The sequence below is a fragment of the Apostichopus japonicus genome, chromosome 12 (assembly GCF_037975245.1).
Source record: "Apostichopus japonicus isolate 1M-3 chromosome 12, ASM3797524v1, whole genome shotgun sequence".
Lineage (NCBI taxonomy): Eukaryota > Metazoa > Echinodermata > Holothuroidea > Aspidochirotida > Stichopodidae > Apostichopus > Apostichopus japonicus.
The window spans coordinates 33,585,613-33,603,898 of NC_092572.1; the positions used below are offsets into that span (position 1 = coordinate 33,585,613).

At 36.6% G+C, this 18,286-nt stretch overlaps 3 protein-coding genes across 5 annotated transcripts in view; 1 reads left to right on the forward strand and 2 right to left on the reverse strand.

Moving 5' to 3' along the window:
• Positions 1-18,286, reverse strand: part of LOC139977744 (uncharacterized) — an 831,623-nt gene that overhangs the window by 748,874 nt on the left and 64,463 nt on the right. The window lies entirely within an intron of this gene.
• The window catches only part of LOC139977747 (NLR family CARD domain-containing protein 4-like), a 101,362-nt gene that overhangs the window by 38,613 nt on the left and 44,463 nt on the right, over positions 1-18,286 (reverse strand). The gene's annotated exons all lie outside the window — the stretch shown is intronic.
• Positions 3,425-17,082, forward strand: LOC139977233 (sterile alpha motif domain-containing protein 3-like). Of its 3 annotated transcripts, XM_071986475.1 has the most exons (10): positions 4,847-5,630; positions 8,622-8,851; positions 9,492-9,600; positions 10,254-10,421; positions 11,427-11,520; positions 12,444-12,788; positions 13,463-13,643; positions 14,170-14,255; positions 15,099-15,117; positions 15,292-17,082. In XM_071986475.1, the coding sequence occupies exons 1-10, from the start codon at positions 5,620-5,622 to the stop codon at positions 15,342-15,344; spliced, it is 1,296 nt and encodes a 431-aa protein (XP_071842576.1). In that variant the 5' UTR covers positions 4,847-5,619; the 3' UTR covers positions 15,345-17,082. The 3 variants fall into 3 exon arrangements, with proteins under 3 accessions (XP_071842574.1, XP_071842575.1, XP_071842576.1); XM_071986473.1 differs by having other exon boundaries at positions 3,425-5,630; positions 15,099-17,082; XM_071986474.1 differs by lacking the exons at positions 15,099-15,117; positions 15,292-17,082 and adding an exon at positions 14,776-15,090 and having other exon boundaries at positions 4,841-5,630.

Below are 18,286 nucleotides of genomic sequence, written 5' to 3' on the forward strand. Positions count from 1 at the left end.
TTTTTAAGACAGCCAGATGTGCAGTGGCCTAAAAACAAATATCGTTATCGCCGTGTATTAGCAGTGTGATAACAACAGTTTTTAAACATATTTTTCGACACTGAAAGGGGGGAGCAGTCGCTCCCCTGCCCCCCCCCCTGGCTACGTCCCCGTATCCTGAACTTACTTGAAGCAAGCGAACAGGGTCGACCCACCCAATAGCAAAATTAATCCCCCAGTCAGAAAAATTAGAGTGCGACAGTCGGAAATTCCGAATTGAAGCTGGCGACAGTCGGAAATTCCGACAGTCGGAAATTCCGACTGTCGCACTCAAATTTTCCAACTATCGTAAATTTTACCAAGATTGGGGGGGGGGGTGAGACACCCAGTGGCGTCGCCAGACTTTTCAGTCTGGGGGGCACAGGAGGGGCACCAGCATTTGATGGGGGCGTGCACTTAGGTGGATACGGATCGCCGTCCTGGGGGAGGGGTCTAAGGGGAGGGGGTGCCCCCCTCCCCTTTGGAAAATTTTCGCATACGGAGGATGGGCTAGATTCAAAATGCTGCCACATTTGATGCTAAATTCGATCTGAAGATATCTCCAGAAATTGCTATTTTTGAGTTAATGATTTTAACAACGCGCAGAATTTTGCAGAGGATATGAACCACATGCTGTCGATATTATGCCTAACCCTATCAATAGAACCTACATTTGTTGAATTAATGTGTGCATGACCCCGGATCCTCTCTTGTCCTTCTCGTTTTCTCCCATTATCTATTAAGATGTAACAGGTTCCAGCATCGTTATTGGCTCCTATCAGGGATCTCACCATGCAATCCAAAGTTTGATCACACATCGAGTATGGCTCAGTTTGCAGGTGTGAACATTCGCTATTTGTTCCTACAAGCATCTGACCTCAAATAACCTCTGCACCCCCTACACAACAGGGTTAATATATGGGTCCACAAATATAGGCAAGTATGGTGCCTGCGGACCCTGACATTCTCACATTTCGTCAGCTCCTAACTTGTCAACCTCCGACCAAGGCAACATACTGCAGTACCCAGTTCAGAGCAACGATATAACTCATCGGTCCAGAAAAAAATAAAGCGCGTTCTTTCATATTCTGATGTCAGAATCATGAGAAAGGTCCAGAAATAGTGTTCTCTGGAGAGTAGGGGTGGCCTACTTTTTCAGGAATTTGAAGAAAATACGAATTACTGTGCTTCTTTGTCCTTATGAAAAACCAACTCAGATGATGGGAGTTGAATATAACAAAATATATATATTTTTTACCAACCCAAATCTCAGATGGGGGGGCACTCGGGGGGGGCACTAGGTTTTCCAGGGGGGTCACGTGCCCCCTGGCCCCCCTTGGCGACGCCACTGGATACACCCCTCACACCCCCCTTCTAGCGACGTCGCTGGATGTACACATTCCCCCACCCTATTATCTGCTAGTGGATGCATAAACAATCAATAAACACAAAACAAAAGTTTGAATACCGTCTCTTTCAAGTGCTTTAAGGGGTACACGTTTAATGAATATTAAAACCTACATGGAATAACATAAATTGAACATCCTTGTTCAGTCATCACTTGATCATCATGAAATTATTGGAATAAATGTAACTACACAACTTTTTTCACCCCCCCCCCCCCACCCAATCACCTTTGTAATTAATTCCACTCTATGTCAGTGCTGGATTATTCAGCTGAATCATTGCACCAGCAAAGAAAGTGTCAGGCAATCAAAGGATGTTTTGTCTTTTAACGCGTACCTCGTAATTGCTCAAATCAAAATACTACGTCGACATTTCACCAATAATATTAATAGTCAATTCATGTAGCCCCCCCCCCCTTTTTTGTGTCCCTTTTTGCTTAGTACCATCCTCGGCAAGAAAAGTTTACTATTTGGGATAAAAAGTTGAAATTTAAATTAGAAAGAAATCTTGATTTCGAGAAATGCAATGGCAATTTCGAGAGAAACGTACAAGTTTGAGATAAAACGCCAATATTTTTAGATGATAAGTCGACATTTTAAAAGTTTAAGTTTTAAACAAAAGAAATCGATATTTTACATGGAGGGAACTAAAGAGGTCGAAATAAATCGAAGAGGTTTAATATTTACAAAAACTAGTTTAATGTTGAGAATTACGGTTAAATTGCAGGTGGCAATTTTAGGACAATCTTGATTTTCAAGAAAAGGGTTTCAATATTGAAAAAGGGTTGAATTTCCCAGAAATATTCGAAACTGTCGGGATAAAATAATTAATATCTTGATATGAACATTTTGAATTTTTCAGTCTTCCATGTGAGTCACAGTAATGACAAAATGTGTATTGTTTGCTTAATTGGGATGCCTACCGAGAGCTCCCTCCCCAACCCATTCAATTTTTGATCCCTTGCTACGCCAATCAAATGATTTGTCACATGTCTACATAGATATGGGAAAGGGTGTAGACCATATAGGAGGAGGTACATCTTGTGGCTAAAATTTGTGTATATTTCTGATCAAGTATATGTGTATTCATGGAGGGGCTGTATCGGTAAGTTTGCTTCTCCAATCCTGAAAACGGATCGACTCTCCTGTATGGTTTAGTACCCAATAACGTGGGTTCACATTCCAAAATTCTCCCGACAAATTTAGGAAAGGGAATGACCCTTTATGGTCAGACTATAGGTGGATTCGAAAGTTGTGATGGTGTTGCTGTGGAGTCGTTGTTCTAAAGAATACTAGTGTGAAGTTTGAAAACTGTACTGACCGATGTTAAAACCACTATTGTATAATTGCATGGAAAATCAGAAAACACAGTCTTGCCCGTCCAGTTATGCTGTATACATAGCCGTTAGGTGGACATGTTGCCCAACCAGTTATTATTCTTATACACTGGCGGATCCAAGGGGGGGCAAGGGGGGCCATGCCCCCCCCCAAGGTGAGCCAAAAAGTGTTTCCGAACATCCGCTAAAGCATATGATTGGAAATTAAAAAAATCGTGAGGAATAGCGGTGGTAGACTAGTCTAAACCTTTTCGTTTTCTGGTTTAAACTTAAATGCAGAGCTTCCAACTGACCCGCAATTCGCGGGAATTAGACCCGCATTCTAACACCCAAACCCGCTGACCCGCACAAGCGTCCGAAAAAAACCGCATTGTAATTGTCAAGTATACATAAAAAAAATTGCATCAAATTTTGACTTAGCAACCATCATTTCTTTAGCATTTAGCATAATAGAGTATAAAACCTCCTTTACAGCATCATTTGAACCTCAAATTAGCCTATATTTCTTTTCATTGGGGCGAGCAGCGAACATTTTCATGCCACGGGAAAGAACGAATTATCACCTACTATTCAATTTATTGATGTTACACACAAAAGAATGCATATTTCTCAGAAAATTTTGGGTGACAAAAGCCTTTCTGAGTGCCACCATTTTACATGTACACTCTAAAAAATAAACGGGTAGTTCTACACTGTTGTCAGGTATTTTAACACATGGATTGTTATTAAACACTGGAAAAGTGTATAATAAACATCCACAATGTAGTTATACCATCACAAAGTGTAAACATAACCATTGCCTTGGCCATTACCCGATTAACGTGTACATATACCCCGAGGTAAAGCCGGTTTGTGTATTTCTGATCTTTGTGGGTAAATTTACATACTGTGCGTGTAATAAGACACAATGATTTATGTACATTTACACATTTACAGTGCTTATTTTACACTCACTTTTCAAAAAAGTACCCTTTTTAACCAATAGGGTAATTTTACCCACATAACATGTACTTTGCACGAATAATGTATACCTTAGTAACAAGGTGTAAAATAACCCTTCTTAGTATGTTGTTTTAAATCAAAAAGGGTATAACACCAACAACACTTATTTTGAAGTATCGTAAGAGGGTAGAATCACACAAGATAAGAGCTATTTATACACTTCATGTGGTTGTATTTGTTCTATACACTTGTGATTAGTTTAAAATGCCACCCTGGGGGAATAATCACCCAGTATTTATGTACTGAAGTATAAATTTACTCGTTCATGGGTTAATATATATCACTACCAGTATTTTCGGGTCTTAGCCCGTCATTATTTGTATGCACCCTATAGTACCCTACATGTACATTTTGGAACACAGAGCTGCCCCGGCGACTATAGGCCCAATTTCTAAAGTCCCAACAACCAATGCAAATTACTGTCAAAAGGAATTGGGGCCACAATAGGCCAGCTGTTTAGCTTGACATTTATTTATTAATAGCCTATATCGTGTTATAAATATACGGCAAACTGTACAGATATATGGAGTATCCCCGAATTTCCCCGTGGAAATGTCTGCATGGTTATTAGTAAAATAATAACTGTTTCTTATGTGGGGGTGAGAGGATATGAATGGAGTCGTAGGATAGGCCTATATGAAGTTTCGTGAAAGTTTAATAAGGCAAGACTAACTAATACAGTCAAAATAGCAAATGATCCTGAGGTAATGAACAGATAAGGAGCGGCGCCCAACCTATAAATACCAACACCTGATTAAGGGGTGCAGACAATTATCTATAAGATCTACATAGGTCTAACCATGGGCGCGTATGAGACGGGGTGAAGGTTTGCAACCCATCGATCAGAAGGTACCCTTTTCTTCAGACCAGCCGCTCTTTTTCGAGCATGCTAGCTTGTGTTGCGTCAGACCAACCCCCCCCCCCCCCTCAACGAAGGTAGTCCCGTACGCTTATGTACATAACAAAACAACGGAAAGTATATAAGCTACTGCGATCATTTTCTCGAAACACTGAATCCCTCCCCTTCTGGATTGGCCCATGAAGACGGTTTGACTCACAATTCAAACTGATAGAGCCTAAACATGAGTATTTCTCGAGACACTTGTTTACAAAATATTCTTAGAAGTACAGCTTGAGCTAGCTGGAACAATATTTTTGTCATGATTGTGTACGTTTAAGTGTTTTGTGCTTTTTCGCACGGCCAGCATACATTTATCCCCACAACGGATGATAACAATGCCTGGCCCTTAAACGTCGACCATAGCTGAAACATTTTTTTCATTGTGACTTCTATAGAATTTTCTACAATGATGTACTCATTCGTACTAGAAATAAAAGTTACGTTTGCAGCCAGGCCGCGCCGAGAGAATAATGACAGACTATACGTCTCAGAAGTGTTCTTACTTCTCATTGGTTAAAAACAAATTTCCTAAAACACTACTTTACATTAATTCACTGAATACAGCCTTTCAAGAATGTGGATGTGGTAATAAATATTGGTAAAAATGTAAAAGATTCAAAGTTGGTATTCCAGAAAATGGGTACATATCTGAAAAATTAGAAAGAACCCCACATAATATCAAATGAAAGATTCAAACTTTAAGCCAATGACAAGTTTTCTTTCACAAAGGGTGGTTCGTTCGCGCTTGGCGCTTGGCGCTAACACAATGCCTTAGACCTACGTACGTACAGTACAGTATACAGTATACTGTCATCACTGCACTGCTTGGCGACCAATCCTAGTATTTCATAGTTTGTTCCCGCAGAAGCGCTTCGCCGTCACATTTGACGAGACTTGACACGACTGGACTTCACCTTCAACGGCCGCTTGTATTTTTATATGAATCTAAAGCAACATGTCACAAGTGTAAGTTGACGTTAAGCCCTAATTGAAAGAGTTGTTTGGTTTATAAAAGTACAGATTAAATAACTGTTATGCCTAGGCTTTACTAGCCTAACTGTTCTGCTACTTATTCGCCTATATAAGATTAGAAGACTTTATAACTAAGCCTAGGCTATGTCTTACAAGTAACAGCCACTAGTACAATGCAGGGCCTACACTGTGGCCTACCATTGTATCAAAGTTTATAAGCCTAGCTAGCGCAGGCCAAGACTGAACTATTAAAACTGAGTGTGCATTAATGCTGTGAGGTTTGTCCAGTACATATGCCAAGCCATCCTAATAAAGCCTAGCCAAGGTTTTGTTAGATTAGGCCTTATGGCATCCTTGCAGATGCAAAGTTGCTCAATATGTAACACTTTCAGGACCATTACTTTCAAAAAGTTGTTACATCACATAAGATTCTCACATAGTATTGAACCCAACTTCTCCATAAGATGTGGAATAGATGGTTGTGAAAGAAAATATCGGGTGTTCAGCACGTTTTATTCCCATCTGCGGAAATTTCATAAAAGAGTGTTCGATGTTAACATAAGGCATGACAGTAACTCTGGTGGGCATGAGGATACTGAAGTAGGCACAAGTCTAGTGACGGAAAACATTGGTTTAGAAGTTGATGATGTGACTCATAATTCGCATAAAAATAGTCTTGCAGAATCAACTGGAATAAGTGCTATCGATGCTGCTGCTCTGGGTGATGGATCACACATCAGAGAAATCGGTGAAAGATCCACGGAAAGAGACTTTGCTCTTTTCATCTTAGGCATGAAAGAGAAGCATAAACTACCACTTACTGTTACAAATAGCATAATATTAGAGCTATCTGAACTCATCTATAACAGTTCAAGGGATGATAGCACAGAGATCAAAGAAAAACTTTCAGCTTCTGGTTTCACAGTGGCTAAAAATCCTGATATCTTTAACTTTATCGATGAAAATTTTGAAAAGAAAAATAACATCTTTGAAAAGTTGGCCTCAGACTATAAACAGACAGCTTTTTATAAGGAGCATTTTGGTTTAGTTGAGCCAGTTGAACATGTGCTAGGTTCCACCTGTGGGAAAGATGATACATTCATTTATGTACCATTGCTTGATACTCTAAAAAGTCTTTTAAGTCATGATGATATTTTAGCAGAAGTTCTGAAGTCCCGTTCTAGACATGGGGACAAGCGATATGAGGATTACTATGATGGTGAAGCATTTCAAAATCATCCCCTATTCTCTTTGGAGCCACATGCACTCCAAGTTCATTTTTATTATGATGATTTTGGTGTGGTGAACCCACTTAGAAATAAAGCTAACAGCTACAAAGTTGCTGCATTTTATTTTGTTCTTGGAAATTTATCCCCAAAGTTTCGGTCAAAATTGTCATCAATTCAGCTTGTTTGCCTCTGCTGTACAAGATTAATAAAACAGTATGGCTTTGGGAAAGTGCTCAAACCGCTTCTTGAGGATGTTAAAGTCTTAGAAAGTAAGGGGGTGACAATAACAACTTTAAACCAGGAGGAGTTTACATTCAAGGGTTGCATTAGTTTGGTTTCCATGGATAACTTGGCAGCACATCAGTTAGGAGGCTTTCAGCAACATTTTCATGCTGGTAGAATATGTAGATTTTGCATGGCAAGTAGTAATGACATTCAAGATCATTTTGATTCATCCAGTTTAATCGAAAGAACAAGTGTTGGTCACAAACATCAGGTGCAGTTAGTTATGGAAAATCAAGGTCTTAGGCATGTTTATGGAGTAGCTTCTAAATCTGTTTTGTCAGATTTGCAATACTTTGATGTAATCAGTTGTCTACCACCTGATCCAGCTCATGATTTGCTCGAAGGACTTGTTCCAGAATTAATGACGAAGGTTGTGACAACATTTATTCGGGATGGCTTTTTCACTTTGGAATCTTTTAACAGTGCTTTGAAACTTTTTCCCTTTGGAAAAAGTGATCAGAAAAGCAAACCAACTTGCAATACCACTGCTAACCTGGGAAGTTTCAAAATCAAACAAACAGCATCTCAAACATGGTGCCTGATGAGATTATTGCCTTTAATCATAGGAAGCTCAATTCCAGAGGGAAATGAATACTGGGAACTATTTTTGTCACTTATGGATATTTGTGAAATTACATTTGCTCCCTCTATACCGTGTGAAATGGTTGCATACTTGGAATATCTGGTGCATGGATTTCTGGTTGCTCTGAAAGAGCTCTTTCCTGAAGATAGAATTAAACCCAAAAGTCATTACTTATTGCATTACCCTCGTTCAATATTGAAATATGGACCTCTTGTTCACTGCTGGACAATGAGGTTTGAAGCTAAACATGCATATTTCAAAGAAATTGCCAATAGGCAGAAAAACAGGCGGAATTTGTGTAAGACATTGGCAAGGCGTCATCAATTACTTATGTGCTATTATGGAGCTGGTCAGAATTTTTTGGATGACAAAATGACATCCAACTCAGGAGGGGACATTCAAAAGTTACATCAGTTTTGTGATGGGATTCAGAGAGCTTTGAAAAGTCAATTTCCAAGCATTGAAGAAGTGCATACATTAGCTTTTGTTGAATTACACAGTTCATTGTATGCAAAAGGTTGTTGCATGGTTCTAGAGGCAAGAGAAAATAGGTTGCATGAATTTGGCAAAATAGATGCAATCTTTATCAAAGGTGGTAAAGTGTATTTTGTTTTGATGGTTTTGCACACTATTGGTTACAGTCAACATTTCCATAGCTATGTATTGTGTTTTCAACAAAAATGGGTCATATTTGCTTATAAAGATTTTGCTTGTCATTTACCCTTATCAATTTACACAAATCAAAATCAGAGAATGGTAACACTTAAGTACTTTGTTTAGAGAAACATTAATACTTAAAATAGAGCATCTCATTCCTTATCATTGTTACTTTGAACTTCAAAGGTTAGAAGAAACAACTTTTTAGTTTCTATATATTTGTGTCTTCAGTGAAGCACTTAAACGGTACCATGTAACTTATGGATCCAGAAAAAGGGTTTTCTTATGTAGTGCAAGTGATGTAGAACCAGAAATCAAATCTCAATTTGGGATAAAGAAATTTCGGCTTCAGGTCTTTGATAAAGACTTTGACGACTGGGTGGACATTGACGGTGATATAGAAGAAGAGCAGATGGAAGATAAAGCAGTTAAACTGAATGTGATTGGTGAAAGGGATGAAGGTAAGTATAAATGCTTCTTGTACACGATTGCAAAAAGATTGTTGTCCAGAAAAATTTGCCTATCAGCAGCATGTTTATTACCATTTCATGAAGGAGCCTTATTGGCATAATGTGATGTGTGAACCCCATTTGGAACTTATTGGTACTTGGGTAGTTCCAAGGATAATATATGCACATATAACATTCTTGTATGAATGTATGTACATTGTCATAACCTCTCCTCATGGCTTTCCCCCTACAGTAGTGGAAAGTTTTGGGATATTTGACAGGAGGAAGTCACTATAGTATTCATATTTGAAATTTCAGGGAAGCTTTAAGATAAGAAATTATCACAGTCTGAAGGTATTCTGCAAGGGACAAATTGGTATGCCAAAGTTGAATACTACTTCAAATTTTCATTGTAACAGTTTACAGTTTGCAATATCAATCAAAAAGCATTACTGTCTAATGAAAGTGCTAATCAATATCAAATTGGTTAGCAGTTGAAGATTTAATAGTAAGTAGCAAATTGCAATGCAAATCCAGTTATTTTGTTTCTTGTACTTATGAGCAACACATATTTAATCTTTACATCCTGGGGTTTTGCAAATTAGAAAAATAATTTATAATACATATTTTGGACACTCCTTTCCTTTGTCAGTTGCATGCCTCAGTGCCAGTTCATTTACAAGCTCTTCAAGTTCAGATGACACCATTATATTGGCTGGAAATGAAAGAGATGTACCTTGTACCAGTGATGTTTCAGACAGGTAAGACATGTAACATTTCATGTTTGAATTATTATCCTACCTTGACAGAAGCAAAAAAGAGCTTATTTAAGGGAATAAGCAGTTGCCCCAAACTAATTTGCAATATCAGCTAAACCTTGCAAATTTCTGGTGCTGACCTTACAATTATATTTTATGGCATTTTAGAACATAAATATTGCATATAAAAGACAAATCTAAGAGTTATGGTGCATGAATTCAACAATTCAGTAACAAAAACATTGTCACATGAGTAGGAAGAGCCATAATAGAAATATTATACTACAGTATACTAATTCAAATCAGGGTGACTGCATTTTCTCTTTAAGCTATCACTACAATATATTAGGGTATGGGGGGTGGGGGGTTGGTGGAACTTGGTTGGTTAACAGTAAGTCCCACACATTCCCTAAAGAAGTTCAGTACAAAGCCCCTTATTTGAAGAGGCCATTTAATATGAAGTCACATTTTGCTAAGTACTGACATGCATGTTCAACAACTTACAGCTGAAGTAGTGAAAATCAAGCTGTTCAACCTGTGTCAAAGTATAATCTGTATTGTTCATGTAAAATTTGTTTAGGGTCACTTTATTGAAAGTGCTAATTCTATACATTTTGCTAATAAAGTTTTGTTTACCCTTTTTGCATGCTTGATAGTTTTCATGAAGAAGAAAAGTTCTTGCCATGGCCAAACAAGTTTGAGCTGCATCAAGATGATGTTAGGAGAGACATCTTGGTAGAACTATTAAAAGGGGGACCTGTCAGCAACAGAATTAAATCTGCTGTAATCCAAGCTACATTTGACAAAATGTGCTTGTTTACTGTGTAAGTACCTTTCCCTATTTGAATATTAATATTTTGTCTTTTCAATCACTAATGCTAAACCAGTGTAAATTTTTGCCTTCAAATGTCATACGCATGCATAATGCACAAGTCTTTGGAATCTTGACTTTTCAACATCTCAGAATTACTAGCTTTGAAATATGTCAATGTGTAAGTATGCCATCTTTGAAATTGTGGTGTTATTTAACCTGGAACAATAACACCTTTGGAAGCCTGTATTTTCGCATTTGATTTTTTGCATATAAAGACGTCATGTGTCAATAACCTACAGATTTTAATATTGTGGAACCTTGGAATGATGTGGTTACAACTTTGTTAAAGTTCTGTTCATATTTTAACTTCAGATGGGGATATCCACATTACCAAAACAAACAAGCTCAGGCAGCGACCTCAAATATAAAATCATAGCCTTTTAGCTGACTCAGCCTGTCTGGGGGGAATGGGGGTGCTAGGTAAGGTACTTAGTACAAGCAGGACTTGATGGTTAGTGGGTAAATGGGTGAACTTTTCACTGTTATTATTAAGTTGCAAAATAAGTTTAAAAATGTAATTTTTGGTGTTTGTGTGTGTAAGGTTTATTTCACTCCCAGATCAACATCAGACTAAAACAAGGAATTAAGAATTACATAGTAAAAACAAAACAATTTAGACAATATATCTTCAAGAATGATACAAGAGACCACTATAGAGATAGTCCGCAGTATCCCGTAACATAAGAAATTTCTATTATGGGAGATCATTGGGCCTGTATGAGTCTCACCCAACCAAGCCCTGTCCTGCTGATATGAAGGTTAAAAACTGGAGCTTTTGGAGCCCCAGACAGTACCATCTTTTCCTTTCACTCCACATTTTAAAAAGGCTCCCCCAATATACTAAATCCCCCCCAAAAGAGTTGGTCAAGTGGGTAATTGCCCCCCCCTCCTAAATTTTACAGCTGGCACTAACCCTGTATGTGAATCAACTATAAAGTGATATTCATTTTTGTAGGTATCCTACTACAGATCAATACAATACAGCAGCTAAAGCAGTCATAAAGTCCTTTCCAAACTTGGCAATCAAATTACCATTCTGTGAGCCTTATGTAAGTATATGATTAAGCTCTTCATTTATTATCTAGAAGGTGGGCGTATATGTACATATAAAAAGCACCTGACTAGATTGTGTAATTTCGACTACTTTGTACAAAACTACCACTACTAATGGTATCAGTCAAATTGGTGCTTTTCAGGTAGACAGGAGACTATTTTCACTGTATTTGCTTAATTGTCAAAAGCCATTTTTATATCCAGTAGCTGGTGCTAGTGAAGAACTATGTACAGCTGGATCTTTTTAATAAAGACATCAAATGATGGGGCATTCAAAACTAGATTGTTTCTCCTGCCATTTCAAGGGCAAAATCTTACATCCACTATAGATTAATTTTGCTGTTGGTTTGTAAAAGTACTTTTCAGTTTGAGGGAACTTAACTGGGTGGATGCAAGGGTTGAACTGCTGCAGCACAGGGTGGGTGGGGGAGGGGGGATATTGTAGTCTGGGGTCTTGTATACATGCAGATGTTTGCACATTAGCCCCCTCCTGTGACATATATGTATACATACATATTCATATAATTTACTGGCCTACCCGAGAAGATGCATGAACCAGTACACATTGTGCATGCATCTGACATGAATGTCCAGATGTGCATACTTGTAAGATCAAGGTGTCTACTCTTTAAAATGGGTGAGGTGACATGATGAAACATGTGCATAAATTACATTGTGAGGTTGCCGAGTTTTATACCTAACAATAGTGTTGAAGTTTAATTTGAATTGTTCAGCTGTTTTTAAGACCTTGTAACAAAATTACAATATACTTTGTGTTCAAGTGTTCATCACAATTTCATAGCTCTTTAAATTACAAGTCCAGACTGAAGAAAGGTATTTTAACAGAATATGTAACATTGATATCAGATTATCTCATCATACTGCTGCTTCCATTCATTTTTGCATCTTGGTTTTGTAGGATGCATTGAAAAATGCACTCAAAGATAAGTTCAGAAATGAGAGGAGACACATGACGAGGGATGTAGTTGTGAAGAAGAGGAAGACATCTACACATGCAACAACTGACGAGGGAGAACGAAAAGAGGGAGCTGATTGGACTCTACCTGAGGGTGAAACAGAGGAGACTATCAAACTGCACATTAAGGAACTACAAAAGGAATCAACAAAGAAAAAACAAGACAAGAACAAAATTAAGTCATTAATGGCACTGACATTTGGAGAGAGAAGGAGACTTGTACTTGAGGAGAAACCACCAATAGCAGAAATCAGAGGCAAATTTCCTACTCTATTTTGTGCAGAACAGGTAATTTCAAACAAATGATTCCTAATTATTAAGACTTATGATTATAATGTTCTACACTGGAAATTGTTGGTTTGACGAAATCATAAGCCAATGTTAAGGCTTGTGTATGTAAGGGTGAATGAACTTGTGTTCATGCTGCATAGCTTGCTCTCAGGATTTCTCAGGAAGGGAAGCTTCCTTGAATCATAGCTGATATTCATGAAACACAGTGCAATAAGTGGAAAAATTGTCAGTTACTGGCTTCTTAAAAATCCCTTAGAATGTTGATTGCATTTGGTTAGTAGATGATTCCTACCTTTTTTAGTTCAAGAATCATTTGAGGTAGACAAAGTTCAAGGAAAAGGGTCATGAGTGTATTTTGCCACAAATTAACCTGCCAAGTGAGCTAATCATAGCTGTTTTATTTACCATGGAAGAAACACATTGTTAGCTTTGACAGGGATTTTCAAAAAGTAGGTGAATCTAAATACCATGGATGATATGTAAGAGTATTTGAATGTTTAGAATTTCTACTAAAATAGAGGTTTGACTGAAGAAAATCATGAATAACTGCCAAAACAAGATTCTTTTACTGACTTAATGATCTAACACGAATACTTGGCTGAAAGTTCCTGTTTGAAAGTTGTTTATTAATACAATGTCATTATCATCCTTTTTATTACCTTAATTCATAGATCATAGAAGATTTTTCAGCCATCATCAGTTGGGATGCAGTGTCGGAGATGTTCTACAAAAATCTTGATGACATTGCAGCAAAGATCATCACCTACAACACAAATCACTCAAAGGGCACTCTTCGATTCCTTGTTGAATACAACAACTTTATTCAGCAATTGACAGAAAAAGACAAAAGGGGTAAGTTAACATCTCAAAGTGCTGAGTTAATTACCAAAAATAATAAAAAAGTTTACTATTATGTAGACTAGGAGATATGTCTTAACAGTTTCAGTTGAGACAAGCATTTTGTCAGCTTCTTAAAATATAAATTAGTTAAACTGATGGCAGATGTTTGAAAACTTAAAAAAAAATCCAAGGTCTTTCAAGATAATGAAGAAAAATGTGGCCAATCCTGTTTCATATATACATGATAATCTGAGCAAGGAGACAAGTTGTGACAATATGAGGCAAAGTAGCAACAGTGTCGTCATTGGATGAATTAGATGGTTTACTGAATCCTGCAATAAAACATTAATTAAGGAACACTTCAATGTAGTTATTTTTAAGAGTGCAGAGATAAAACTGCATTGATACACTACATCAACTTACTAAATCATTATGTTATTTTCAGGAAATCAGCATGAAATTTTTTACTGTTGTGTTACATTTTACATTCATTTACACTGAATGAAGACAATAAGTTCTGTGTTTATTTCTGCTACAGATGCTACATGGACCGCAGCTCTCTGGATACTACCTGGCTTCCTGAAAGAAGATCGCAACTTTCTGTTTATAAACAGTGATGATGATGTAAGCTTCCCATTTTAATAACCCTTTCATTAGTTGGTGTATTATTTGTAAACTTGCAAAAGATGTAAAGAGTAATATGTCGATAACCCTTCTAAGGCCAAAGAAATCTATGCAATGCTGATCGGGGTGTGTGTGAGGCCTCGGTTTGTAAACACTATACCTCAAGAAGTGAAAGATGGTTTGCACTTCAAGAGTAATATGTAGATAGCCCTGGTGAGCAGATGATCCCTATTTTTTCTTTGAATTAAAAGATAACACAAGGTAACCCTTGGTGAGTAGGTGGTTCTTCCTGTTTTTGATTGTGGTCAGAGGTCATTTGAGATCAACAAACATGAAAACCTGAACCCTTTAATTACCACCACATATCATGAATTGAATTTAGGTAGCATTTGGTAAGTAGCAAATCCTGAATGTTTTGTATGGAGGTCACAGTTCACTTGTCTTCAATTAGAGCCAAGTCTTAATAAAGTTGATCGCTGAAGAAATGATAGTTGGTTTCAAATTCAATCTTCTTATATAGGCACCTATTATTCGATACTCTAAGGCCAATGGCACTTCTGGTGATATCAGGTCAGCACGGTGGAAGTTGGAAAATCTGCCATCTAATGTTGCTTCATAATGGCAAGGAATCACTAAGTTATTTGACATTCTGGTTTATATATACCCTGAGTTATAGAAACATTCGCAATATTCATTTATAGCTAGAAATGATGCTTATTCAAATCAGCTCCCAAGTAATATTATCAAATGCAAGTTTAGTGTATGTGATTCTGAAGAAGCTGGATTACCTTTGAAAATGTGTTATCAGGAATTAATCATCCTATTTATTTCATTGTTTGATAGGTTAGCTCGGATGTTGAAATCAACACACCGGTCATAACGTACACTGGGGATCCGCTGGACCCATCAAACATAACAATCATTGCAGAAAACGAAAAATGCAGTACTGCAGCAACTGAGGCAGTTCTAATCCTGCTGGCAACATATTATGTTTTCAACATACAGTAAAAGGAACACTGACATTTCTGCAAAATGTTCTGCTGCAATGCAAAGACAAGGGGAAATTGCCTCAAAAGATCATTTCATTAATTGCAAAACTTCAAGCATGATTTATTTCATTTTGTGACTTTTCTTCAAGTTCTATTGTTTTTCTGTTATTTGTTGACCCAGAATTATTGTTAGTTATGTTTTTCAGATTGTTTGCTGGATTTGCATAGTGTTGTTTTCAGGGATTTAGTTTGTTAGCATAATTTTACAAGACAAATAATGTGTAAAATGATAATTTGGGTAATTCTTAATACACTTAAATGATATATAATACTAAACATTACAATATTGGTGAAAAAGTGAGATCAGGGGCAACTACAAGTTTGAAGTGCTGTGACATGCCTTATTATGACGAAGAGCAAAGTTGGGGGCGAAAATTTAGTTGGAACACTAATGCAACTTTATAAAAGGTGTCATATAGTAAAGTCAATAATAAGCTGTTAATACAATTAGAACTGGGTGTAATAAGAAGGCCAAACAGCAATTAGTTGATATTAAGCAAATTATCTAAGCCAGTAAATTTTTTATACATTCAAACCAAGATTGATGAGCATTAAGAATAGCAAATTGTGTACAGTAATATTTTGTGATAAATTGTGGGGTCTACAATAAACATAGAGGGGTATAGTGATTAAGGTTTAACGTTCAGCCTAGTTGAAGCAAGCTTAGTGTAGACTAATTGTATGCTAGTCTTCCTCAGTTAGCCTCGGTTACACTCAACACAGATGGTTAATGGTGATCATTCACAATCATAGGCCTAAACTTAAGCATCACCGTATCTTTGCTCGATTTGATTTTGTTTTTGTCAATTTATACCAAGACCAGGAAGTTGTTATCGATAATCTTTGTAATGCTTGATGCACATATAAATAAAATCATGGAGACAATTGCTGGAACAATTAGATCAGTGACAAGAAAGTTCCATATATTGTGGCTTGTTCTGTCACAACAAAATTTGGTTGGTGGGGTGGGGGTGGTGCACATAAACATGCACCACTCTAATGCAACTTTTTGAGTGTACTGTTGTATTCAAGATAAATCAACATGAAATGTTAAAGCACTAAGAACTGTATAATTAATCATACATTAGAGTTAAGGTATGTTTTAGAGTTATTAATTTACAACTTAGTAACATACAGGTCTTATCATGTAAACCTTTATTGTGTTGATGCAACATTCATGGTCAGTGAGAACTGATGGGTTTGATCATAAACAAAAGCATGTTGATGTACCTGCATTGATTTGCAAAGTTAGTTGTTTACATACAAATTGTTTTTATTAGTAAGTTATTATTGTTTATCTTAATATTCTCCAAGTTTCTCAATTTTTTGCTGAGCCATTTTATAAAAGTGGGAGTTATGGTCTTTTTTACCAATGTTATGCCAAAGTAATGCACTTTTTGAGTGATACCAGATTTTTAAGGTGACAGTGATACAGCATAATCATAACAGACAACCTGAAAGTAATATTTGTGGTCAATAGAGATTTATGTTAATGTTAAAAGATTGGCACACCTTAATTTTACAAATGTATTCATCGATGTAAATGAAAATTGTTACATGGTTTAATACCTGACATGCCTTGTAATGGGTTGTGGCAGTTTCTAATTGTTGAGAAAATGTGATCATACATTAGTAAATGTAACATTTTTTAGTCAAGGTTTTACTAGTATACACATATGTTACCAACTTTAAGTGTTGCTTTACCATATTGTACATTATGCATGAATATTCCTAGATTGATATAAACATGCTATTGCATTGATTATTCATATCACGTTTATGCAGTGTAGTATTCATGTTTGAAGTTTCTAGTTTTCTCCTAATTTAACATTCTTACCCATTATATTAATTCAAGAATCTGCACAATTAAATTGCATTGTGTTATGTAGCCCAATGAAGGTATGCTGTGTTGGCCAAATATGGTCACCTTTGCTTAAAATTCTGAACTGTTTTTATTACCACTCTTGAGGAAATTTTTCTCACTGAGACATTCAGTCATCTTGTGTGCTCAATGTAGAATGTCTGTGAACCATTGGAGGGTAGTGACCTCCAGGAAAGTATTCTTTGAAAACATCTAGCGATTATAGCATGCTATAATTTTGGGCCAATACAGAATACCTTTAATATAATTGTAAATTATGTGCAGCAGCATCAAAGAGGTAGTTGTACATCTTAAGCATAATAGTACCAAAAGATCTAATGGAATAATCCCACACATCAACACAACTAAGTCATAAATTTACACCTATATTGTTTAAAAGTAACCAAATAGTGGGTAAATGTGAGTCTTGCTTAGCAACTCAAATAATGGTAAATTGACACCTAAATTGTGTTAAAGTAACCAAATAGTGGGTAAATGTAAATCCTGCATAGCAACACAAATATGGGCAAATTCACACCTAAGTTGTGTTAAAGTAACCAAATAGTGGGTAAATGTAAATCCTGCATAGCAACACAAATATGGGTAAATCCACACCTAAATTGTGTTAAAGTAACCAAATAGCGGGTAAATGTAAATCCTGCTAAGCAACACAAATATGGGTATATTCACACCTAAATTGTGTTAAAGTAACCAAATAGCGGGTAAATGTAAATCCTGCTAAGCAACACAAATATGGGTATATTCACACCTAAATTGTGTTAAAGTAACCAAATAGTGGGTAAATGTAAATCCTGCATAGCAACACAAATATGGGTATATTCACACCTAAATTGTGTTAAAGTAACCAAATAGTGGGTAAATGTAAATCCTGCATAGCAACACAAATATGGGTAAATTCACACCTAAATTGTGTTAAAGTAACCAAATAGTGGGTAAATGTAAATCCTGCATAGCAACACAAATATGGGTAAATTCACACCTAAATTGTGTTAAAGTAACCAAATAGTGGGTAAATGTAAATCCTGCATAGCAACACAATAAAGGGTAAACTTACAAATAAATTGTGTAAAAGTAACCAAAAAGTGGGTAAATGTAAATCC

What these genes read in the sequence shown, in the direction of transcription:
- LOC139977233 (XM_071986473.1), top strand. An exon ending in AAAATGTGCTTGTTTACTGT is followed by an intron (nt 10,422 to 11,426) that starts GTAAGTACCTTT and finishes TCATTTTTGTAG; the next exon opens with GTATCCTACTACAGATCAAT. An exon ending in TTATAAACAGTGATGATGAT is followed by an intron (nt 14,256 to 15,098) that starts GTAAGCTTCCCA and finishes ATTGTTTGATAG; the next exon opens with GTTAGCTCGGATGTTGAAAT.